Source organism: Misgurnus anguillicaudatus, chromosome 1 (genome assembly GCF_027580225.2).
Source record: "Misgurnus anguillicaudatus chromosome 1, ASM2758022v2, whole genome shotgun sequence".
Taxonomy (NCBI): Eukaryota; Metazoa; Chordata; class Actinopteri; order Cypriniformes; family Cobitidae; genus Misgurnus; species Misgurnus anguillicaudatus.
In genome coordinates, this window is record NC_073337.2 from 5,006,083 (window position 1) to 5,029,926 (window position 23,844).

A 23,844-nucleotide genomic window follows, 5' to 3' on the forward strand; every position below is an offset into this window, starting at 1 on the left:
CAGATTTGTATATACAGTACAGGCAAAAAGTTGGACACATTCACTCATTCTTTATTTATACATTATACATATAACATATTAATAATAGACTCATCAAACCTATGGCATAAGACAAATGCAACTTTGGAAATTATGTTGGTGACTAAAAGCATCCAAAATAAACCAAAACGCTGTTATATTTTATTATTTGAAGTGCAGCCATCCTTTGCCTAGAAATTGTTGAACCATTATTGAACCATTTAAGCATTTAACCATACACCTTCAGCTTAAATTATTTTTAAGATCATAGTTAACATGTTAGTCAAGTGTGTCCAAACTTTTGGCCTGTACTGTACGTTACACATTTAATTGCATAATTTCCAGCATCATATAAGGGCAAAAATGTTTCCATTAAATAAAGCTTAAAATATGACTACAAAATTATACTTTTTTATTTTAGCTCTGAAGTGATCACATACATCTCACATTTTGTTCCAAAATGATCAGTTTCCTAAATAAACACAAGACACACAACAACTAATTTATCTCCGTTTATCTGAAAGTACTGAACAAAAATGACTATGAAGCAAATCATAAATTATAACATTATCCATTAATTCCAGTTCTAAAGCCACTCATTTGCAACTTCTGCATCTCTTAAGAGGAGCTTTCCACTGTCTATCAGTAATTTCATCAACCCCTTTCTCCGTCTCCATGTTACTCTCAGCCCATAGTCTTTCTCTGGCGTATCCTTCACCAGGACGTTTGTGTTCGGAGTATGTGGAGGAGTCTTTGCTTGATTTGGGGGAAAGAGGAGATGAATCCCACTGGGTAAAGATGCACTGAAACAATGTGGCATTTCTGGCGTCTCTACCTCTGGGGGTGCAAGAGCTGAAGATGTGTTAGGTGTTTGGCTTCCAAAAGCCTCAAATGTCCTTTTCCCATTTTTATGAACAGGTGGGTGGATGGTAACCTCTGTACGTGATCCAACCACAGACGCAGCCGTACTTCTTTTCACCTCTTTCCGGAGACGTGTCCGTTTAGGGGTTTCTACAGTTCCTTTATCAAGATTGCAAAGAGTAACCGGCCTATAATTCCGGCCTCTTGAACACCTCACTTCTTCGGCTACATCAGTGGATGTTTTTGTGCGACGGTTCGTTCGCAGGTGCTGTGAAACTTCTCTGTTTGTCTCGAAAGACAAGGGAGCGTATTTACTGACAGCCCTCCTTCTGTCGTGATGCGAAGACAAACCTGACACTGTGTTGGATTTATTTCTCGTAGTCGACAGGTTTTTCCCATTTCCTCGACTGACCGCTTTGATATCATGTGAACTAAACTGTGGAGACACCTACAATGAGATTGTTTCATTATCATACCTTAGCTCAAAAACAATAATAACACAAAAATATTGTTTAGGATGCCACTCACCCAAGAGATACATGGTGCACCACCTCTCTGTTGTTTATCTGATATAAATGTCCTGGGGTAAATAGCACTCCGAAGCTGTGGTCCACAGTCATGCTTTGGTCCATTAATAGGTGCTTCTTTAAAAAACAACTGAGATTTGTTTGGGGTCAACAATCTCTTTTTACGTGAAGCACGGGGCATTAGAGGACATGGTAAACTGAAAGACAAGATCCATCATAATAAATCAGTAACGTTATTGTTTTAATTTTGAGAATGCATTGCAATATTTCATTCAGACATAAGACAAACACTGATCGTTGGGCCTTAAAAAAGCCATACATTATCTAAACCAATGTTTGAAACACAAAGTTCATTCTGAAGTCGCGCGCGCATAAGTTCCGCTTTCCGTGTATTTACAATTCCAGACATGAAATGAGAGCCTTGGAAATACTCACGCATAGCTTTGTATCTCAACCCATTCGCCTACTTTTTAGACTATTTTAACTGACAAAAATACTAAAAAACACTTTCTGTTAAGATGGTGCATGAGAAAGTTCCCCTCCATTCATACTCTCCACCTCCTTCATACAAAAACCAAAGAGACTAGAATAGCACGCGCAAACAAAAAATTGGGCGGACTTTTAGGTGGCCCCGGCATTAGGCTTTGATCGACTTCATGCGGCGCCGCAAGAATCGATATCCGGATGACGTCAAAGTATCGCGAGAGCGAGACGAAATATGATTCCTTGAATCCTTCTCGCGGTACTTTGACGTCATCCGGCTGTCGGTTCTTGCGGCGCCGCATGAAGTCGAACAAGCCTATTGTTTTAATGGTTAGGTAGAATAGATACAAAAATACGTTCTTATAATATAACTATTAGCAGTTTATTTTAAACTACATTGTCGTGTAACAGAAAATAGTGAAGACAATAAACAAAGCTACACAGAGACAACGTTGTCACGTGGTTCTTGTTACTTTTCTAAGCGCTGAGCGGAGCGGACCAAACACCTTTATTTGTGATTGCTGAATGGGGCAATATTAACGATCATTTTAAAGAGATCGCTGCAGAGTTTTTTTTCCATTTACAGCTAGATAATAATTCTTAGCTTGAATAGCTTTTTACAGATTACACTTTTGTGTACTTATTACTTCATTGAGACGTTCCGATATTGGACAGTTCGTAGGAGTTTTCGTCTTGATGAGCCGACGAGCGCACCCTAGCGGAAGTAAATGTATGGTACTACAGGAAACAGCGACGCTTGCCGCTCCATGACCCCGCCCACGGGCTTCCGCCATTGGTCACAATGTGATCACGTGACTGCGCGCTGCAGCACTGCGCCAAAATTCAAAATCTCTATGAATGGATACAAAAGTCAAGGGACTTGTTTTTCATTTTTGCCCATGAAATTACACCGTTATACTCCAAAACTGCCAGATTTAACCTATAGCAGCGTCTGCACGGCTGACATGATATGAAGGTTGGATCTGATCTATGCTATTTTACATCTAACTTTTTAAACAATGATCAAATGTACGGTATGTTAGCTGGGCAGATTAGTCGCTAGGCCGCATGTCAGATAATAATGAAAGATCGGTGATATTTTAATCATATAATGTTTAATATTATTGTTTTATTTAATGCAGTTTAGCGTTCTATGAATGATCGTTACAAGATCATTAATCTCGCAAAAATTAACCTAATACTTTTTTTTTAGATGAGATTTCATACCTGCACTGTACGATGTCTTTAGCCAATGGATCTAACTTACCATGTTCATAACAAAACAGATCAAATAATCGAATGTAATCAGTTTGTAACGGTGTAACTTACGTAAGTTCTGGAATTAAAACCGTCAATCAAAAGTCGTTAACCAAAAACGTCGTTTTTAGGTGAACCGATCGTCTTTCTATAAGATTTGGGTACGATCAGTAAATATATTTGAGATTTCTATGTAATATTTTTGTTTAATATGTTCGCATTGATTTTTATATCTTATCAGTATGTTTTGCGGCGAAATTTGGATGCGTGCCGTCTTCTTACGTAGCAGTTCATTGAATTGAATTGAAGGCTTTACACAAATATATTGTTATATGAGTTAAAATGTGATTTTACACCGAGTGATATAGTAACTAACCTATGTTTTTGTTAGACAGTCATCAGGCAGAGCCATTTGCTGTGATCAGAGCAAACAATGAGGGAGAGCCCAAGGAGACCCATCATCTTAAAGAGGAGGAAACTGCCATTTCAGAAAAGTGAATCTGATAGAGGATGTGATGAGACAGATGGGCCAAAGCCTAAGCTCACCCCAACCCCCTCCACAGCCCGCTGCGTCCCCGATGGCATTCGCATCATGGATCACCCCACCATGCCGGACACACAGGTGGTGGTCATACCGAAGGAAGCCGATCTGCAGAGTGTCATAAGTGCCCTGACAGCCAAAGGGAAGGAGTGTGGACCACAGGGGCGTAACAAGTTTATCCTGCTAAGTGGTAGCACCGGTTTTGAGGAGACTAAAACTCTGGGACACGTTTCCGTGCAAGCCGTTCCTGAAAATTGTGGCGTGACACCAACTGGACATCAGGGAGACGTGCCAACAGATGGGAGCATGGATGCTAAGACCTCCTTAAATTGTAAGTGTTTAAAAGGCAAGTTTGTGAATTTACGGTATGTAGTCTCAAGTTATACATATTTTTCTTTCTCATGAAATTAGTGAAAAAAGAGACGGAGTGCCTTCAGCTTGATGATAGTCTGACCAACATCCAGTGGCTGGGAAATATGAGCACAGATGGGCTCGGATCAGAACCAGATAAGAAATGCCTTAGCAAAGAAAATCTAAGCGGCTCTCAACAGGTGCACAACATAAATTCACTCTGGATTGGTTTGTCTGAAAGTAAATATTTCAACACATTTTGTGGCTATTTCACCATTTTATAAATGTTTTCTCACTTAGCAGCCAACAAAAGATCAAGAAGCGGTGAAGGACCCTCTGTCTGAGAGACCACCGTATTCCTACATGGCTATGATTCAGTTCGCTATTAACAGTAAGAATAACAGACAGATGACTTTGAAGGAAATTTACAACTGGATTGAAGACCATTTCCCGTACTTCAGAAATGTTGCAAAACCTGGTTGGAAGGTAGCGATAGCGATAATAAGACAAATAATACATTTTTTTTTTACAGGAACCACTAATGTATGTTTTTTCCTATCATATCTTTCCTTCCTTAGAACTCCATACGTCACAATCTTTCATTGCATGACATGTTTACCCGTGAGACGTCTCCTGATGGCAAAATCTCCTATTGGACAATTCGACCGGAAGTAAATCGATGTCTCACTTTGGATCAGGTCTACAAGGTTTGTATCTGCCTTTACACCTCCCTAAACAAAATAAATACAAAATTGTTTTTCACAAGCTGGGCTTTTCCCAAAAAGTTTAATCCTTGTGACTGTCTGAAATCCTTCAAATCTCTCTCATTTCCCGGCTCACCTCACAGCCTTTGGTTGACCCCATGGCCCCCAATTGCCCTCAGACCACACAAGTTGTTTTCCAACAAGTAAGACCTCTTTTCCTATTCCAACTCATTCGCTTTCACACATCTTTCAGAGAGGGAGCAAGCCAGGGATGAGTCTCTATTCCACAGGAATCAGTTATTTTATTTCGGACAAGTTCAGACAACAGGAAGGAAGCATCTTTAGCATGAGACAACTGCTTGTTTTGTTGTTGTTGTTGTTTTATCTTCTGCGTGTCCAGTTTCATCACAGACAGTCAGCCCTAAGACCATGGTTATAAATTGAATGTCATAGTTTATTTTAAACTAAACTAAGCTTTGTTGTCTCCATAGCAACAGAAGAGACTTTCATCAGAGCCGAAGAAAGTGATGGGCACAGGTGAGTGTTTGAAAAAAAAAGAAATTTACGTATTAAATAAAGAGATTCGTCTTTTACAATTATAATGCTACACAAAGTAAAAAAAAATATAGACTATGGGGCAGTTTCCTGAGCAGGTTTTAGATTAATCCATGACCAGGCATTAGTTATATTAGTTTTTACAAACATACCTTACAAAACACATTACTGGCGTGCATCTTGAAACAAAACAATGCCACTGTTATATGTTTTAAAGGGACACTTCACTTTTTTGAAGTTATGCTTATTTTCCAGCTCCCCTAGAGATAAACATTTGATTTTTACCATTTTGGAATAGCCTGGCTAACACCAGACCAGTCTCGAAGAAAATGAGACGTGGTTTGGGAACCATATGCTCATTTTCTCATATTTGAGGCGTGGTTTACGGATGCCCAGAGCCGTTTATTGGGTGCTACAAATGTCTATCAAATGCATCTGTACGTAGCTCATAGCCAATCATTTCAATTATACCAGATGGCGTATGTAAAGCGACATCAATTCAAACGTAAATGACTTTTATCGGTTCGTGTGCACACAGCTGAAAGCTATGCAACTAAACCGGTAGCTGTGTATTGTATTGAAAAGCAACACAATTTAATGGCAACCACAGTACAGGCATAATGACAATATGATATTAATAGATACCACTTACTATATATAAGTTAATTGTACTTTATCGACGACGATGTCTAGCAGGTTGGTCCTATAAAACTCACTGGTTATCATGTCTTGCCATATCCAAACATTCTTTTTGGATATGAAATTGTTTAATGCCAAAAGTTGCTCTTATTTTAAATAAACTTGCGTTCAAAACTACTTAGAACACTGTCTAAGGCTGCATTGAAAAGTAACTTCGCATCTGTTGCCGTGTTATAACAAATAACAAAACGGCTTCGGTGTGTTGCATAGACGTCGACACGTCGTCATCGTCTTGCTGCTCCCTCCCTGTTCTTGATTGGTTCCCTATTTCAGGGGCAAAAAAGGTCCATAGTTTCCATGCTAGACTTGCAGCGTGAATAAATTTGTTTGCAAGGCAGCATGGGGAAACCCAGGCTTGTTTTGGAATCCATTCAGCTGATCTCTGGGTCTGGCATTACAACTTTTAGCATAGCTTAGCACAATCCATTGAATCTGATTAGACCATTAGCATCGTGCTAAAAATAAAAAAAGAGTTTTGATATTTTTCCTATTTAAAACTTGACTCTTTTGTAGTTGCATTGTGTACATCTAAAATAGTCTCCAGCTATTCAAAGTTTCCAGGAGACTATTTCAGGCGCTGCGTAATATCATTGCGCCTCCTGCAGCCATGTTGCAGCAGCAAAGTCCTTGATTATTACACCAGAATGAGAGTATAGTTCCTAGCCATATCTGCCTAGAAAATCACAACTTTTAATTTTTGTACACGGACTTAGTACACGATGTAACTACAGAAGAGTCAAGTTTTTAATAGGAAAAATATTCAAACTCTTTGGTTATTTTTGAACACGATGCTAATGGTCTAATCAAATTCTATGGATTATGCTAACATCAGCTGAATAGATTCCAAAACGGTAAAAATCAAATGTTTAACTCTAGGGGAGCTAAAAAATTAGCATATTTTCAAAAAAAAGTGGAGCTTCCCTTTAAGATATATCTTTTAGTCTGGGAATAGGATAAGCCTTGTCCAAGAAACTGCCCCTATAAGAAATGTTACAAAACACTGGGTTAAGGCAAGTCTTAACATAGGTTAAGGCAAATTAAATAAACCAATCATTAATTGATAAAGACTGACAGTTCTCAGGGAGAGAGGGGTTTTTACAGAGTCGTGAGAGATGCTTGCCAACGTGTGTGTGTGTGTGTGTGTGAAGTAGCTGATGCGACCTGGAAAACGCTATTTTCATAGTGCAATTATGGTATAGTTCATGTCAGGTTTGATTGTTTGTTGCAAATATGTAGTTGAATTTTCCCATGTAATTTTAGAGATTTCTTGCCCCATTCAAGTAGTCTTGCATGACTGAGATTACTGCCCGGACGCGATGCAAACATTGCAGTATAGTGGCACGATTTCCATAAAGAGAGTTTAGTTACGCAGCGCGCCTTTAATTAAAAATGTTAACTGCCTTAACTTTAAGGCATCTGAAGAATTTACTTCACAACATTTCTGCAGAAAAGACAAACATTTGATGTAAAGTGGTCATGTTTTTGGTGGTGATTTATCTCTATTCATGTTCAGAGAGAAAGATAAAGCCTCTGCTGCCTCGGACCGACTCATATCTGGTTCCCATCCAACTTCCTCTGACTCCATCACTCCTCCTGCCCTCCACCAGCCCTATGTCTCTATCCACCCATCTACACCCTCAAAGCTCCTCAACTCCCAGCTCCAGTGGGGGGTGTAAGAGGGTCCGGATTGCCCCTAAGGTAAAAACCCATGTATTTGCTGGTCTCAAATTATCTAACTAGAATTCGGTAACATTACTGTGTTTGAGCATCTCTGGGATGCACTTTGAGAAAATCAGACCACTGTAACTTTAATACTTAAAAAAAATGTAGGTATGAACCATTTATGAATCTCCCAAGCTGATGCTTGATCTGGTTTTCTTGGAGCAAGCTGTCCTGAGCAGGATTGTCTAATTCTTTGTGTTGTGAAAGGTCTCGCAGAACGACTTGACATCTGTGATGCTGTGTACTCCTGTTTCTCAAACCCTGAAGCAAGAGTCCATTTGTGTGTCAATAAGTCCTGTGCCGTCCAGAGCTCCGACCCCAAAAACCAGGCAGCGAGAGAAAAGCAGCTCTCGTCGCAAACAGCGGCTGGTCTTGCCAACCAACGAGGAACCCGTCCTGCTTTTCCCCGACAGCACTCTATTCGACTCGGGCGTGGTCTCCGACGCATCCGCTTTCCAGGACACCCGCGAGGACCCGGATTCTCAGCCCGATGCTAAACTCGAACCTAGCAGCCCATATAGAGAGTACACTTTTAAAACCCCCATCAAGAGCAGCCACCCGTCCTCATCTACCCCCAGCAAGCCACCCGCAGCTCTGGAGCCCTGGAAGATCACCCCTGTTGGGAAAGGAGGCATGTTGGACTTCAGCCCCATCCGTACACCCAGCGGGCCACAACTCACCCCGCAACGACACGAACACACGCCGTTCAGTTTCAACAGCACGCCTTTTAAAGAGTTACCCCTTTTTAGTTCTCCTCGAGAGTTGCTCACCTGTGCCCGGCCCTCACCGAGACGCTCCACCCCTGCATGCTCAAGGGAACTGCAAGTCGGCGCCGCCAACCGCTCGCTCACCGAGGGGTTCGTCTTGGACACCTTGAACGACAGCCTAAGTAAAATCCTGGTGGACATCAGCTTCTCCGGGCTTGAGGAAGATGATCTCGGGATGGCCAATATTAGTTGGTCTCAAATAATCCCAGAGCTTAAGTAACTGGAATTCTGTAGCATTCCAGATCTTTATCCGAGCTGCTCGCGCTATCTTCACTGCCTCGTTACTTACTCTTGATCTGGTTGTAAATATTTTCTTCTATTTTATAAGTGTTTTCTTCATTTCAAAAGTGTAATTTCACTGCCTTTTATTGTGTGTGCTGTTTCAGGTGTGTAGGCCTTTATTTGAAAATGTTGTTGACGAATGTACTTCTAAATCTAATTTGCACAAGTAATATATAAATATATGTGTGAGAGAGAGAGAGAGAGAATATTATAAGATATGTAAGTAAAGTGGACATACAAAATAACTAGTATTAATGATTTACACTACCCTGCAATAATTTTAGTGTTTACTTTGTTAAGAAATGATTTTGAGTGCCCTAGGCTAACAGTAAAAATGACTAAAGGTAAGAAAATAATCTGTATGCAAAACCTTGTTTGTCCTCTTACGATTAGGGGTTTTTAGTAAATCACAAATGGTCATGTGTTTGTTGCACTTTTTACTGTTTTAGGGTAAATCTAAACTGTATCAAGCCATTTATTACATCACATACTGTTGTCATATTTGCAAGCATGTCGGAATAGTGACTCCTTGCTGCTGATTTTCTGTGTTCGTGAAGTTTTGGCATCAGGAACAAAAAGACATTTTTGGATATGACCAAGATATGTGGTTTATTCTAAAGCTTTTATTGTGACTGCATTTCTATGCATCGAGAGATTAGAAGGTTAACGTGTGTAGAGTTCAGATGATATATAAAAAGCAATAAGGCATACACATAACACAGCTGACAGGTGTAAGATCTTTGTTCACCAACTTTCACATTCATAGACCTTGACATTCAAAAAACATAATGTGTGACATATTCTGTCATTTGTTTAAAAATTGTATTGAAATGTGACCATTGTTATCTTGGCATTGGATTGTACTGTTAGAATGGCTCTGTCCAGAATCTCTAGAGGCTTATGATCATATCCAACAAAGCATACAACTTGGTTTCTTTTGCTATTTTACATCCTACTTATGAATAAAAAGATACTTCATAAAAACACATGTGCATTTCTTTGTGAATTATGAAAAAATTATACTCATAAATGAACAATATGGGGCATTTTCCTGGACAGGGGTTAGACTAGTCCTAGACTAAAATAAATATAAGAGCTGTCCAAACTGAAAACAACCTGCACTGATATATCTTTAAAGAGTAACTAAATCCTAAACCAACTTTTTTTAATTAATGGGCTTTATTAGTGCTGTTCATTGATTTGAGTAACTTTTTTGACATTTGGGTATAAAGTAGGGTGCCCATTCGTGCCAGGTCCGCCGGACACGTCCAGAACATGTTTTCGGGTGCGCTCTCCGGAAGTCGCGTTGCTTGACCGCATACGTCATCAAGGTTTAATATTTCGGGTTCAATTTCAGAAAAGCAATTGTTACATTTCAAGGTAAGAATGAAACTACAATGGTTGTATGTCTTAAAGGACAAGTTGGGTATTTTACACTCAAAGCCCCGTCTTCAGACCGTTCACGATGAAATAGAACGGTTTTGACTGAAACCCGGACACATGCGGCTGCCCCGAGAACTTTTGGGTGTTTGTTGTTTCACCTCCCACCTCTACATGGGTGCACAGGTGCACTGGAACAATCCCTTCCAAAATGCATTAAACTTTCGCCTGCAAAGACGCGAAACCCAGCGAGTGGTCAGGGGCGCTCACTGGTATGCTCACACAAAAATTGCTGCAAACGACGCTTTCCAACAGCTGTTTTAGCAATCGTTGTAAACTTGTGGACCTATTTTTCCAAACGCATCACACCAGTATATTCTTCCGCTGAGAGCTTGAATAATAGACACTCCAGCCCAGTTGGTGGCGATAATCCGCCTTTGACAATTGTTGTTGGCAAAAACTACGATAAAACCTGTTGGAAAGCATCTCTTGCGATTTTTGTGTGAGCATATCGTTGAACACCCCTGAGCACTCGGCGAGCCCCACGTCCCCGCAAACGAAAGTCCAATTTTAGGAAGGATTGTTCCCGTGCACCTACACAGCCATTATAGAGGTGGGAGGTGACACAAGAAACACCCGAAAATTCCGGGGCCAGCACCACACGTCCAAACTTCAGTCAAATCCGCTCCACCTCACCACAAACAATCCGAAAACAGGGCCCCAAGTGCAAAACACCCAACTTGTCCCCCAAAAGAAATAAATCTTAATTTTCGAATGTATTTTAACTGAAATGTGAGATCCTCGATGACATATGCGGTCGAGCAACCCTAGTATAAAGTGTTTCAATGCTATGATATATGGTGTAAAAATGTCTGAGTGCTGCCCTCTTCAGGTTGAACTGTGGCTACTGCAGTTGAATTTTCCTGTTGGATGTTGCGGTACCGCGTGTTGTAAGCGGGACGATCCTACATTAGCAGGTTTAAGCTCACCACGCCCTTGTTACGATCTCACCACACACTTGGTAGTTCGGCCCTGTCCCAAATGGCGCACTTCATGTGGACTTTCGGTCTCGTGGCCTTAAATAGCGCGTGCACGCTTAGTCTACGAGTCCGTAGGGTGTCCCATCTCTCATTTTTACGCTTCGAAGTGTGCTCATCAGCACCGCCTTTGCCCCCTTGATGCGGTCTTCGGCAAAGCCCGCACTGCAGCAGGCTTCGCGCACTTTACCAACCCAGAAGTCCTTGCGAAAGAGTAATCAGACCAATCAGACGATGGAAGGGAGTTCAAACTGACGGGCAACTTCTCCTCCTATTTCCGGCGTGACGCTCGAGTCTGTCCCAAAATACGACTCCGGTGCACCCACGTGGACTTGCATCAAGGGTCCCTAAAGTCTGGACTACATGATGTCATTAAAGTGTGGACTCTGAGGAGGACCATAAGTCCGGAGTCTGCCATTTGGGACAGGGCCTTTGTCCCCTCTATCTCCGTTGGTGTCTGCCCACTTTTCTTGCATTTTTCAAATATTGCCAGTGGGTGGAGTCAGGCTCTGAGCAGGGGTTTAGTTACTCTTTAAATACATCAGTGCCCTTTGTTTTGCCTCAAAATGCACGCCAGTAATGTTTTTAGTAAGGCATGTTTGTTAAACTAGTTATATTTTCTGATTAAATTAAGGCCTAGTTCTGGTTTAAACTAATCCCTGTCTGGGAAACCACCCCAATATTCTGATGATATAATCAGTCTTTGAATATAAAAGTTTGATACACAAGTATTTGATATTCTGCACTTTTCTTTAAAGTCTTGACATTTTTTGGAGTCATTTTAGCATATGGTTGTTGTTGGGTGACTCCATCAGTAGGTTTGAACTTCTTGCGGTGTCACCTCCAGAAGGATTTGCAGCTGTAGCATAAAATAATCTAGAGAAGAAAAAAGTCAGTTTAGGTCAGTGACTCGAGCCTTGCCGGCTGATGCCAAAATATTTATACTATAAAAGCATAAGATGCACTGATATATTGGCCACTAATCGGTATCGGACGATAAAAGCATTTTTTATACTCCGCTATCGGTTGGTAATTTAAAAACAGCCAATAGTCATGGGTGATATATCCTGTCAATCAACAGAGAACAGGACAATGCAATGAATTTGAATTCTGTGTATAGAAAATGTAAAGAAACATCACATTCAATATTAATTGCCATTATATAAATTAATAACATTCTGAAAATTTGTCTAAATAATCGGTGGAAAAATTTAATATCAGTGCATCTTTAGTTTTTACACATATTAATAAGTTCACACACAAAAAAAAATATTTTTACCTGATGAACACAAAAGAAGATATTTTGATAAATGATGGCAAACACACAGCTGATTGTAACCATTGACTTCCTTAGAATACAAATACGATTACCATCATTTATCAAAATATCTTCATTGTGTTCATCAGAAAAAAGAAATTCATATATGACGATAAGAAAATTGAGAATTTTAATTTTTGGGAACTATCCCTTTAACTCTAATATGAATAATATGAAGTTAACCCATTAGTCAATGCATTTAAGTGCATTGCATTCATTTATAGTGCTAACAACAACAAACACTCACTGAAGGTTTTCTTCCAGCGGTTAGGAATAAAAGATGTCTTCATTGTAAGGTAATACATTGGTACAACTGCTAGGGTTAGGCCACAGCTCAATCCCGTATTCCAGGGATCAGAATACAACGACAAACCCACAATGAAGAAACACACCAGGGTGAAGATCACGGCGATAACCAGAGGAACCTAAACACATATTCAGTTCCAAGATTTAAGAATCATGTAAACTTAGTTTAAATATGAATAATTAATTTATTCAGTCCTATTAATGAACCTTAAATGGTCTTGGATGTTCTGGGAATCTGTATCGGTGGATGAGCATCCCCAGGGTTGCCAGTGCGATGAAAAACCAACGTGAGAAAGAGGCAAAATTGATCAGTTCATAGATCTCTCCTCTTGCTATCATAATAACCACCAGAGGATACTGCAAACATCAAGAGAAAGATCTGATAAGACACAGAGGATGGGACACGGGTGGATAATTGGGTGAATGCATGTGATTGTACCAGAAACAATATAGCAGGTAGCGGTGTCTGTCGGCGAATATGGATCATGGAGAAGATGCCTGGCATGTGACCCTCTCTGGCTCCCACAAATATCATCCTAAAGAAATGAAATAAGCTACTTACCAAGAAAACTTACTTCTGGGAATTGCAAAAGAATTCCAAGAGAAATTAAAGTTTTGTATATTGGCGACATCCCCTGGGATCTTTACCTGGTTGATCCAAAAAATCCCCCATTTACAGCTCCAAGACAAGAAAGTGCGACCAGTACGGGCATGGCCGGTGCCAAACCCTGCAGAGCACGCCCAGCAAATGTCTGCAAGAAATGCATTTACATAATCATCACATATACACCCCCAAACAAATCTTTAGTGAAACCCCAGTGTCTGCGATCCACCACTGACCACTGCCACAGCATCTGACATCAGGAGCTCATCTGCTGTCATCATGGTGTAGTAAGCCACATTCACCAGCACGTAAAACACAGTAACCGTAACAATGGAGAAAATGATGGCTAATGGAAGAGTTCTAACAAAAACAAAAACATTTGAGTAAGTTTCATGACTTTTAAGAATAATTAATATTATGCTACAAAGCAGTTTTAAATACCTGTTGGGGTTAATGACCTCTTCGGTTATGAAGTTTAAATAAAACCTGTGAACAAAAATAAAATGTTAAAGTAATAGATAGTTTAAACCCCTTCATCTGGATTTAAATATGTCACAGTTCATACCAACCATCCACTATATGCATATAGTCCAGAATAAAAAGCAAGTGGAAGTTTGGTCACCGATAAAGATTCAGAGTCAAATGCATCCTGGAAATTGGCAGTTTTGCCTGTAACAAATAATGAAAACATCAAGTTATTTTCCTGCTTATGAAAGCAGAGAACCTGAATTGAGTTCTTATGGCTCAGTGGGTGAAGCATTAGGTAAGCAATGCAAATATCATATGTTTAAACCGAGGGGCAACTTTCTGATCTCTCTAATGAAGCCAATACGAAAAATGCAATTCACCGACTGGCCACCAGAGGCCGGATCCAAAAAGGAGTCAATTCCCATAGACCCCCATGTTAAAATGCCCAACTTTACAGTAGAAAATAATATGTTTATAGCCTGGTACAAAAAGCGATTTTGGTTTTTATAGCATATTTTGCCCTTCATGTCAACTGTGAGTGGGGGTAATTTTTTTGTAACTCATCCGTTTAAATACCTTAAACTTCTGCATAATTAAGGGGGTGGCCACTTGAGTGATGGTTGAACAGCACTGATGTCACTAAAATCAAGCTTGGCATGGTTTCAGCGACCATCCACCTAAACTTCTCCAATGTCCCGCCTCTTTACCCATTTTCGGTTATCCGTGAGCAAAGCGTGGCCCAGATGGCGACGGCAGGCACTGCCTACTATTGGCTTCAAAAAAACTCTTCACAAACCTATGGGTGACGTCACTAACACTACATCCATATTTTTTACAGTCTATGGTTTAAACCCAAGCTACACACATACTGATAAAGTAAATGGATTAAACCATTTACAATTATGCATTTGGTAGTTCCCTGGGTTCAACCCATGACCTTTTCCACTGCTAACGCAATGCTCCACCACTGAGCTACACAAGATCATCTTTCAGGTGCGTACTGCAGTAACGTACTGCAGTAGATTCAACAGTATGATTCAATATGATTCTTACCATTAACCAAAGCCATGATTCCTGGAATGATGATCAGAATCAAAGCGAACAGCTTGATGACCGTGAGCAACACCTGCGTACGAGCAGTTAAAGACACACTCCAGCAGTTCACTATCACCACGAATGCTGGATAATAAAAAAGTTTGCATCAAGTTCTACTCAAACCAATGAAAAAAGTTTATTCAACTTAAAGGGTTTAATGTGTGTTCAATGATTTCACAGTTTTCACAAAACTCAAATAAAATCAATAAAATAACTTTGGTAACTCAAAAATTTTATTTATAACTTCCAAACGCGGAGTCATTTAAAAAAAAACAACCTCATTTTAACAAACACTGCAAATAATTACAAATGTCTGGTGGTTGTAATCATAGATATGCATAAAGGCTAGATGTCTCGCCCGCGCTGCTGGCCAATTGAGTGGAACGTCCACATTTTGGCGGCCATCCCACCACAGGCAGCCCGCCCACCCGCAGCACCGTGCTCCAATGGCGCAGGCACTTATGACCATAACTTGCTCAATTTTTACAGATTTTCAAACGCTTTGGTTTGTTATGAACGTCAAAGATGTATCTATGACACTGCATACTTATACATTTTTTTATGAATCATGTTAAAGCATCCATAATTATAGCCATGTTAATAATGTTTGTAGGTAACCAAACCGTTTGAAAATTGCTAGAAAATTGAGCAAGTTAATGTCATTTAAAAGTACCTGCACCATCAAACCCCACCGCTACGCGCGAGCGAGCTGCCCGCGGCAAGATGGCCGCCAGGTGATGACGTTAGAGACTCCGATGGTACACATCCAGCGTTTATACATATCTATGGTTGTAATAAGGTTTATGGCATTCAATCTGCACTTAACTCATTCACCACCAGCCATTTTTTGAAAAGTTGCCCGTCAGCATTTTTTGTGATTTTCACAAAATGCCTTCCAGGAAAATGTTTTCTAAAAATACATAAACATACAAATATATCAAATGAAAGAACAGACCATCTGCTTTTAAACAAACAATAAACAAACAAACAAAACGGGAAATTTCCATCATATCTATATTTTTTCTCTGATTATAAACTCATAAATATGGGTATTTTTCTTTAAAAATACTTTTTTTAGCAAAAAGCTGAAATATTGCTTTTTTGTAGAGGAATTTTGTTCGAGATCAGATTCCGAACGATTTTCAAAACATACGTAGAGTTTAAAATTAGTAAATAATGTTTTAGCGTCAGTTTTTTTTCATAAATTGTGTATGTGCGGTAATCAGATAATCACAGTATTGCAGATTAACATAAAACTTCTTCAGAAACACGGTTTTTTTTTTTTTAATGTTTTCTCTTAATTGACAAGATGCCTTGTCAATGGCGGGGAAAGGGTTAAGCTAAGAAAGAGTCTGGCACTGCAAGTTTACTTTAGTTTAACGTTAAATTAAAATGAAAACTGTGTGAAATCGACATGAATCTTGAACGTATGCTTCCACTTGCGTATAACGGCCCCAATGGTGCTTACAGGAAGATTCAGAAGTTTTGAAATTCATCTGTATTTGACTCCATCAATATGTTTTTTCGCAACAACAAGGTGGCAAAGGTCTTGGGAGTGACCTTTGCTTTTACCCATCAGGAGATGTTTCTTATGTGACACCTTGGTAATGAAAAGCCTTTTTATAGCTCATCAATTTACTAACCCAGCTGGTAATAATTTGCACAGATAGGAATATAATTACTTTCTAAATACTTGTGGATTTCAGCTGGTTCCTTGCTTTGGTAAATAGCTTTTTCTTAATGTCTTCAATACTTTTTCCTGTGTTATTCAACTTTATTGCACATAACTTTATTTATGGACTTTATTGCGTTGAATTCTATTTCTTGAGGTAATACTGATGTCTGGTGAAATCTTTATGTGAATAACCTCATTGGAAAAAATGTTGACACGTTCAATACTTATTTCCCCCACTAAACACTACTTCAACACTGCTATACTTGGTTTTTAAGTATAGTGTACTTTAATATTAAATACAATGAAGTATAAACTTTTCGATTAATTGTAATTTAAAAATATTATTTGCTTTAAGGTGCAGTGTGTACATTTTAGGAGCATCTAGAGGTGCTGGTGAATTGCAACCAACGGCTCATTCCACGTTTTTATCACATAGAGAAGCTACGGTAGCCCATTTTGTCCATTAAAGGAATAGTCTACTCATTTTCAATATTAAAATATTGTATTACCTTAACTAAGAACTGTTGATGCATCCCTCTGTCATCTGTGTGCGTGCGCGTGGGCGCTGGAGCGCGCTGCGATGCTTCGATGGCATTTGGCTTGGCCCCATTCATTCAATGGTACCAAAATAAAACGTGGCGCTTTTCTGAGCGAATTTAGAGGAGGACCTATATTTTATCGCGTAATAGCACTTTTGGGAGTACTTCGACTCTGCACAGTAACACCCTCCCTCTCCCATTATGAGAGTGAGAAGGGGAGCAGACTTTTCAGGCGAGTCGAAGTACTCCCAAAAGTGCTATTATGCCATAAAATATAGTTCCTCTTTTAAATCCGCTTAGAAAAGCGCTACGTTTTGTTTTGTACCACCAGGCTTGCTCGTGTGGCTGCTCGTCTTGAATGGGAAGAACGTTGTTGTGTTTGGTCACTTCTAACTTTGTCTCTAAATGGTACCATTGAATGAATGGGGCTAAGCTAAATGCTATCGAAGCGTCGCAGCGCGCTCCGGCGCTTGCGTGCACGCACACAGATGGTGGAGGGATGTATCAACTCTTCTTGGTTGGGGTAGTGACATAGTTTAATATTGAAAATGAGTAGACTATTCCTTTAAGGGCTTCTGTACAAGCATGGTGGCACAAAATGGCGACTTCCATGCAAGGGGCGCTCTGTACAGTATATGTAGATAAAAACGTCTAATTTTAAGGTAGTAAACACATAACGGCTCATTATGAAAGGTCTTAATACACCACTGATAATATAGTTTTATATATTATTTATCATTTCTGTCAAGAGATCCTTCTAAAAATTACACACTGCACCTTTAAAACGTTTGAATAGGTCATCAGTTTCCACTTAATGTTTAAGTACTCTGAATTGTCGGGTTTTACAGTGTGTAGACTCTCAAAGTCCAACCTTACTAATGCATTTTTCAGAAAAATCAACTTACAGACTGCCAAGATGCTGACGAGTTTGACCAGAACGGTCGGAGCCGCACAAGGAATGAAAAATGGCTCAACTGCATAACGTCCGAATGCTAAAGATACATAAGAAGTCACCGCAGGTCTGAAACCAAATGTAGTAAGTGTGTGGTTTCACATAACAAATTCAGCCAACACAACAAAATGCAAAGACAGTGCACGCACACCTGATTAATAGGTATTCAGTCCAAAGCCGCAGGAAGGCAGGCAGAGGACCCAGGGTCTCCAGCAGGTAGGTGTAGTGACCCCCTGACTTTGTAAAGCTTGTGCCCAGTTCAGCATAACACAGAGAACCTAGACAAGAACACCAGAGACCTCAGAAGTGGTAGCATATTAAGAAGTGAATTTTACAATAGTTGAATATTTACACACAGTACAAAAGCTGTCACTAGGGCAGTACCATTTAAAAAGGTCCCAATATGTACCCTCTATCATGTATAGGTTTGGCACCAATATCTGCTCACACTAACATGAGAGCGTTTGTATTTTTTTCTAAGAGTGTGGGTACAAGCACCGAAGACATCACTCACCAAACAGAGAGAGAACCCCACACAGAATCCAGACAATAAGAGAGACCCCAACACTGCCTGAATTCATCAAAACACCTTTAGGAGCGATGAAGATCCCACTGCCAATCACAGTGCCAATGATAAAAGAAATGGACGGCAGCAGACCTATACTCCTCCTCAGATGAACCGCTTCATCTTTTGTCTTCTCTGTCCCTTCATCTGTCAACTGCTCAGCTTTGGGCTCTCGTCTGGAGACCTCCATTCTTCAGCGGTATATTCAGTTCTTCACAGAGCATACACACATTTGCATGAGCTCCACAATGACTTAAAATCTGTCAATAGAGAAGCTTATGATTTAGAAACATGTAAAACAAAGAAACATTGGCCCCAACGCTTTAATCAGTGGTTCTCAAACTTTTTGGTTTGTCTAGGGTGCATCCCTTAGTGCCCCCCCCCCCCCCCAAAAAAAAACATTCATGTCATAAAACAATCTCAAACTTTGAATTTAAATAAAACAAAACATAATTAATGATCCAATTGTAGTGCTGTTGGTTAGTAGCCTAATTGCCCCCCTGGCCCCAAGAGAGCCCCACCTTCTAGTTTGAGAACCACTGGCTTAGGTAAAGCCAGGATTAGGTCTTAGTTAAATTACGACATTTAAAGAGACACTCCACTTTTTTGAAAATAGGCTCATTTTCAATCTCCCCTAGAGTTAAACATTTGATTTTTACGGTTTTGGAATCCATTCAGCTGATCTCCATCTGGCTGTACAACTTTTAGCACATTAGCACAATCCATTAAAGCTATTAAAAGTTACCAAGTGGACTATTTTCGGGCGCTGCGTAATTTCATTGCGCCTGCTGCAGCCATGTTACAGCAGCAAAGTCCTTGATTACCACGCCAGAATGGGAGTATACACGGTTTCAGTAATTACAACATAAGCAAGCAGTTTTGTGATCAACACGAAACTTCCGGTAAACACCCCTTAGAATAAATAACAACAAAGTGCTTTAAACATAGTATATTTGTGTATTTAGATAACCAAAACATTTGTTCTTTTTAACTAGGGATTTGGTTAAGGGTTCAGTTTAGCAACTACCCTGCTAAAAAAAACAATAAAACCATTACAGAAAATTCTAATGGTTGAACTATATTGGTTCTAATGGAATATGGCCCACAATACAGTGTATTGGTTTTTGTTGGTCTCTAATGGTATGTATTGGTTATATTGGTTCTATGTATTGTTTCTAATGGAATATGGCCCAAAACACACTACAGTGTAGTGGTTTTAATGGTAAAAGCTAATGGTTCCTATTGGTATTTTAATGGAAACCATTCGATTTTTCTGTAATGGTTTTATTGTTTTTTTTCAGCAGGGTGCTAAGACCATTAAAAAACTGAAACCGTTTCAGACCTGACGCATATTGTATCACCGCATGTTCGTCCGATGAAACGGTCTATAGTTTGTAGTCATATCGGCCTAGAAAATTGTAACTTTTCATTTTCTGTTGGTGTTAGTACACAATATAACTACAGAAGAGTCAAGTTTTATATCGAATATCGAAACTCTTTGGTTATTTTTTAGCGTGATGCTAATGGTCTAATCAGATTAAATGGATTGTTAAGCTATGCTAAAAGTGGTACTGCCAGACCTGGAGATCAGCTAAATGGATTCCAAAACTGTAAAAATCAAATGTTTAACTCTAGGGGAGCAGGAAAATGAGCATACTTTCAAAAAAGTGGAGTGTCCCTTTAAGTAGCGCTTATAAATATAGAATAAAGATGGCAGGTGTGCATCTTGAGACTGATATATTTTAAGATATGTCAGGGCAAACCTTTATCAGTTAAGACAGCTCAAAGAATTTTAGACTGCAACTAGATGTATGCCTTGTCTGTGAAACCTGGCCATTATGATATTAAATAAATAAGAAATATTTTAGATTCTGCATTGTTTTAAGGGTTTTTTAGGTCACAAATCCAATATGCAAATCTATGACGGACTCCTTTGTATGAAAGGTCAGATTTTGTTGTTGTTTGGAAGGGGGGCATAAGACATAAAAAACAGGTCTGAAATCCATTTAAATTTTTCATTTGAAGAGCATTTATTATCCTTATTTTATTTTCAGCATTTACTAATCCATTTTTAATTTCAAAAACTGTTAACATTAGTTAATGCAGTGTACTAGCTTGAACTAATACTAATAAATGTTGTTTATTATTTAGTTTAGTTTAGTTTAGTTTAGTTTTATTAGTTTATAATAACGTGGACAGTCCCTTTTAATAAAAAGAGCAGCTTTAGCCTGTACGGCTAATTTCCAGCTGTAGTCCCCGGCCAGAGTGTTAATAGGCATACATCAATAAGTAAACTTTTTAAAACGGTTAAATACAGTTGGTTTCCCGGACAGGGATTAGACTAGTCCTAGACTAAAAAAATCTACTGTAAGAGCTCTCCAAACTGAAAACAACTTGCACTGACACTGACATCTTAAAATACACCAGTACCATTTGTTTTGCCTCAAAATGCACACAAGTAATGGTTGTAGTAAGGCATGTTTGTTAAAACTAGTTATATTTCCTAATTAAACTAAGGCCTAGTCCTGGTTTTAGATACCCCCATTTAATGTGTTGTCCTTAACTAGACACATCTCTGTGTTATTTTTGGAACGCACCATCTTGTGTTGTTTTAACACATCTTGTGTTGTCCCTTTTATTTATTTGAACACAAAATCAATATGCGTTAAATGGCATACCACAAAACAATGTGTAAAAAATGAACACATCCTGTCCTACATATTAAATCCATTTAGCCTAATGTTAACAAATATAATGTAAAGTATAGTATTGTAAAGTATTAACCAAATTGGTATTCTGATGATAACATTTGTAGATTTATATTACACAAAAATACTTTTATCACAGAACTTTGGACATTCTGGTTATACTGTATATGCAATTGCTCACATACATCAAGTTCTCCCCAATGTGAATTTTTTTTCAAAGCCACTTAAATTTTAATTTCAAGAAAATAAAACCTTTATATCCATAAGCACTTTAAAGAAGTCTGTCTCACTAAGCAAGAAAAATTGTTAAAAATGCAATTATAATTATGCAACAATATTTTTTTCTACTCACTGATCAGAGGTGATGATTGTCTATAATGGTGAGATGAGTCTGTTGCTTGTTTTTACCTCCTCTCTGGCTGCAAAGTAACAAAGTAAGTTGCAAAGTAACCCAGGAAACTTATACATCCAACCCAAGACTCGGACAAGAAACAATGCTAGCAGTCTTACCCAACACAAGAAATTAAAGCTGTTTAGAGGGTCAAAGCCATGTGGCACTGTGCTGTGTGTTACAGTGTGTGTGTGTGTGTGTGTGTTATAGTCTGTGTCCCTGCTGTGTTTGTGTGTGCTCAGCTGGACACAGGAATCCTCCATTAAGACCCCCTCTTATTGAAGCAGCTGCAAAGTTCATTTCCAATAAACATTAACATAAAAAACTTCAAAGTTTAGTAAAAAATTTAACAAAAAGTCTACCAGTGACCACATAGATTACTACTCATTACTATTAATCCCAAATGAGTTATGCAGAAGCTTAACAATAAACTGTTACTTGTAAGGGGCTGCCTGGTCTCTCTCTCTCTCTCTCTCTCTCAAGATTTAAAATGTTTTTGTTGGCATGGTAAAAAGGATCTTTAAATTTTTTACAAATACACATTAAAAAAGGTTAGATTATATCTTTAAGTATGTAGTAATACTTAAAAGGTAAATAGATTCATGTATTTTGTCCAATGTTATACAGTGTTTTGGTTATTTTCCGGTCCTGGTTCCGTTCCACGTGTTGTCCTTTTCTCTATTGTCTCAGTCCGCGACTCTGGGAAAAAATCTGTATGTATGTTGCTGATTATTTTAACAGCAAATTTATTGTTAGTGTACAATAATTTAATAATGTCATATGTTTTTCGCCAATGCCGCATTGATTCAGCTGAGTAAAAGCCCCTCTCAAAAGTTTTTTTTTTATTTGTAAGAAGAGATCAGCACAATTGCATTTTAAAGGACACACCCAAAAATAGCACATTTTTGCTCACACATACAAAGTGACAATTTTAACATGAAATAATAAATTATCTATGTAGTATTTAAGCTAAAACTTCACATATGTACTCTGGGGACACCAAAGATGTATTTAACATCTTAAAAAAGTCTTATGAAATGTCCTCTTTAATAGTTGACTCTAGGGTAAATTTTTTGTTGTGCTGTTTTCTAGCATTGAGCTATAGGTGTTTCTATGAAACAATACATACCCGTAATTTACTAATGTCTAAATCACTGTTTTCACGGTCCCAAAAACGGGCTGATGTCCTCCCTGTTCCACGAAGTCCCTCCTTCAAAAATACGTGATGAGTTTTGATTGTGTAGCTGGTATAGACTAGTTTTGTTATTCGACAGCAGCTTAGCTTAGCTGGCGACTGGCATATTCCTGTGGGTGTAGGTTAGTCAAAAACTCATATACTCCTATGTAACCTACGTGTTGTTTATTTTGCTTGTTATATAAATAAACTACTTTTAAAGGATGTTGTTGTTACTCATTCTTCGCAAAGTTTACCGGAAGTTACGTGATGACCACGAAAGCTGCGTGTTTATGTTGTTACTGCTGAAACCGTCTATACATTCTTTTATCCTCTGTATGTTTCTCCTCATCTTTCCTCTTTTCTTAACCTGGGCACTTTGATGGCTCTTTTTCTTATCTGTAGTTTAATACTGCCTCCCTATGCGGTGTCTCCATTTTAAGCTGGGTCTTGTTGATGTGCCGCTGCAGCTCTTATGAGTAACAGCTGAGTATCCATCTGGAAGAAACACATTTTTTCTGGACTAACACTACAAGGTACTGACCAAATTAACGAATCGCATGGTGACAATGACATGATTGATGCAAGGCTCAGATGAGGAATTTTTTTTATCCTTGCAATCATGGAGTGCGCGGCTCATGGCTAAGTTGCAACGGGTGACGCCACGGAGCGCAACTTCCGCTTCCGAGCACTTTAGAAAGTAAGAAACGCCTTGTTTTAACACGCGTTGTTGTTAGACGCGACATGTGAACGAACCCTTAAACATTTAAGTTCAAAGTGAATGTGGGCCAGATTGTGTTATAATGTTGAAAGGTGCCACGGGCTGCAAATGGCGTTTGAGACCACTGCTTTAAAGGAATAGTCT

The 23,844-nt window shown here is 39.0% G+C and overlaps 3 protein-coding genes across 12 annotated transcripts; 1 reads left to right on the forward strand and 2 right to left on the reverse strand.

Annotated features, from left to right (window-relative positions):
- Positions 1 to 517: 517 nt before the first annotated feature.
- On the reverse strand, positions 518 to 3,221 carry rhno1 (RAD9-HUS1-RAD1 interacting nuclear orphan 1). Of its 3 annotated transcripts, none has more exons than XM_055191458.2 (3): positions 3,117 to 3,221; positions 1,408 to 1,603; positions 518 to 1,327 (listed from the first exon to the last, which is right to left on the reverse strand). In XM_055191458.2, exons 2-3 carry the CDS (start codon positions 1,585 to 1,587, stop codon positions 605 to 607), a joined length of 903 nt encoding a protein of 300 aa, XP_055047433.2. In that variant the 5' UTR covers positions 1,588 to 1,603; positions 3,117 to 3,221; the 3' UTR covers positions 518 to 604. The 3 variants fall into 3 exon arrangements, with proteins under 3 accessions (XP_055047433.2, XP_055047434.2, XP_055047432.2); XM_055191459.2 differs by lacking the exon at positions 3,117 to 3,221 and adding an exon at positions 1,842 to 2,003 and having other exon boundaries at positions 518 to 1,315; XM_055191457.2 differs by lacking the exon at positions 3,117 to 3,221 and adding an exon at positions 1,842 to 2,003.
- foxm1 (forkhead box M1) lies at positions 2,707 to 9,751 on the forward strand. 5 transcript variants are annotated; one of them, XM_055191445.2, is made up of 9 exons: positions 2,707 to 2,865; positions 3,538 to 4,018; positions 4,099 to 4,238; positions 4,342 to 4,524; positions 4,617 to 4,745; positions 4,886 to 4,945; positions 5,234 to 5,279; positions 7,510 to 7,694; positions 7,926 to 9,751. In XM_055191445.2, the coding sequence occupies exons 2-9, from the start codon at positions 3,580 to 3,582 to the stop codon at positions 8,703 to 8,705; spliced, it is 1,962 nt and encodes a 653-aa protein (XP_055047420.2). In that variant the 5' UTR covers positions 2,707 to 2,865; positions 3,538 to 3,579; the 3' UTR covers positions 8,706 to 9,751. The 5 variants fall into 5 exon arrangements, with proteins under 5 accessions (XP_055047420.2, XP_055047423.2, XP_055047427.2 ...); XM_055191448.2 differs by having other exon boundaries at positions 3,542 to 4,018; XM_055191447.2 differs by lacking the exon at positions 2,707 to 2,865 and adding an exon at positions 3,182 to 3,307 and having other exon boundaries at positions 3,542 to 4,018.
- A 586-nt stretch (positions 9,752 to 10,337) lies between these two features.
- On the reverse strand, positions 10,338 to 22,140 carry LOC129432610 (cystine/glutamate transporter). Of its 4 annotated transcripts, none has more exons than XM_055191108.2 (13): positions 21,925 to 22,140; positions 21,767 to 21,833; positions 18,656 to 18,917; positions 18,293 to 18,419; positions 18,095 to 18,210; positions 14,934 to 15,059; positions 13,982 to 14,081; positions 13,649 to 13,898; positions 13,457 to 13,560; positions 13,248 to 13,344; positions 13,016 to 13,165; positions 12,750 to 12,927; positions 10,338 to 12,060 (listed from the first exon to the last, which is right to left on the reverse strand). In XM_055191108.2, exons 3-13 carry the CDS (start codon positions 18,894 to 18,896, stop codon positions 11,996 to 11,998), a joined length of 1,554 nt encoding a protein of 517 aa, XP_055047083.2. In that variant the 5' UTR covers positions 18,897 to 18,917; positions 21,767 to 21,833; positions 21,925 to 22,140; the 3' UTR covers positions 10,338 to 11,995. The 4 variants fall into 4 exon arrangements, with proteins under 4 accessions (XP_055047083.2, XP_055047081.2, XP_055047084.2 ...); XM_055191106.2 differs by having other exon boundaries at positions 10,339 to 12,060; positions 18,656 to 18,966; positions 21,925 to 22,139; XM_055191109.2 differs by lacking the exon at positions 21,925 to 22,140 and having other exon boundaries at positions 10,339 to 12,060; positions 13,649 to 13,772; positions 13,854 to 13,898; positions 18,656 to 18,966; positions 21,767 to 21,918.
- Positions 22,141 to 23,844: the final 1,704 nt, after the last annotated feature.

Bases quoted from the DNA above. Each gene is read 5' to 3' on its own strand.
- rhno1 (XM_055191458.2), bottom strand. From the start codon at position 1,587: ATGCCCCGTGCTTCACGTAAAAAGAGATTGTTGACCCCAAACAAATCT. The intron at 1,328-1,407 runs GTGAGTGGCATC...ATCTCATTGTAG, and splicing joins GTGCACCATGTATCTCTTGG to GTGTCTCCACAGTTTAGTTC.
- foxm1 (XM_055191445.2), top strand. From the start codon at position 3,580: ATGAGGGAGAGCCCAAGGAGACCCATCATCTTAAAGAGGAGGAAACTG. The intron at 4,019-4,098 runs GTAAGTGTTTAA...TCATGAAATTAG, and splicing joins TGCTAAGACCTCCTTAAATT to TGAAAAAAGAGACGGAGTGC. The intron at 4,746-4,885 runs GTTTGTATCTGC...CTCACCTCACAG, and splicing joins CTTTGGATCAGGTCTACAAG to CCTTTGGTTGACCCCATGGC.
- LOC129432610 (XM_055191108.2), bottom strand. From the start codon at position 18,896: ATGGAGGTCTCCAGACGAGAGCCCAAAGCTGAGCAGTTGACAGATGAA. The intron at 14,082-14,933 runs GTAAGAATCATA...TATTTGTTACAG, and splicing joins AATCATGGCTTTGGTTAATG to GCAAAACTGCCAATTTCCAG. The intron at 13,899-13,981 runs GTTGGTATGAAC...TTTTGTTCACAG, and splicing joins CTATATGCATATAGTGGATG to GTTTTATTTAAACTTCATAA.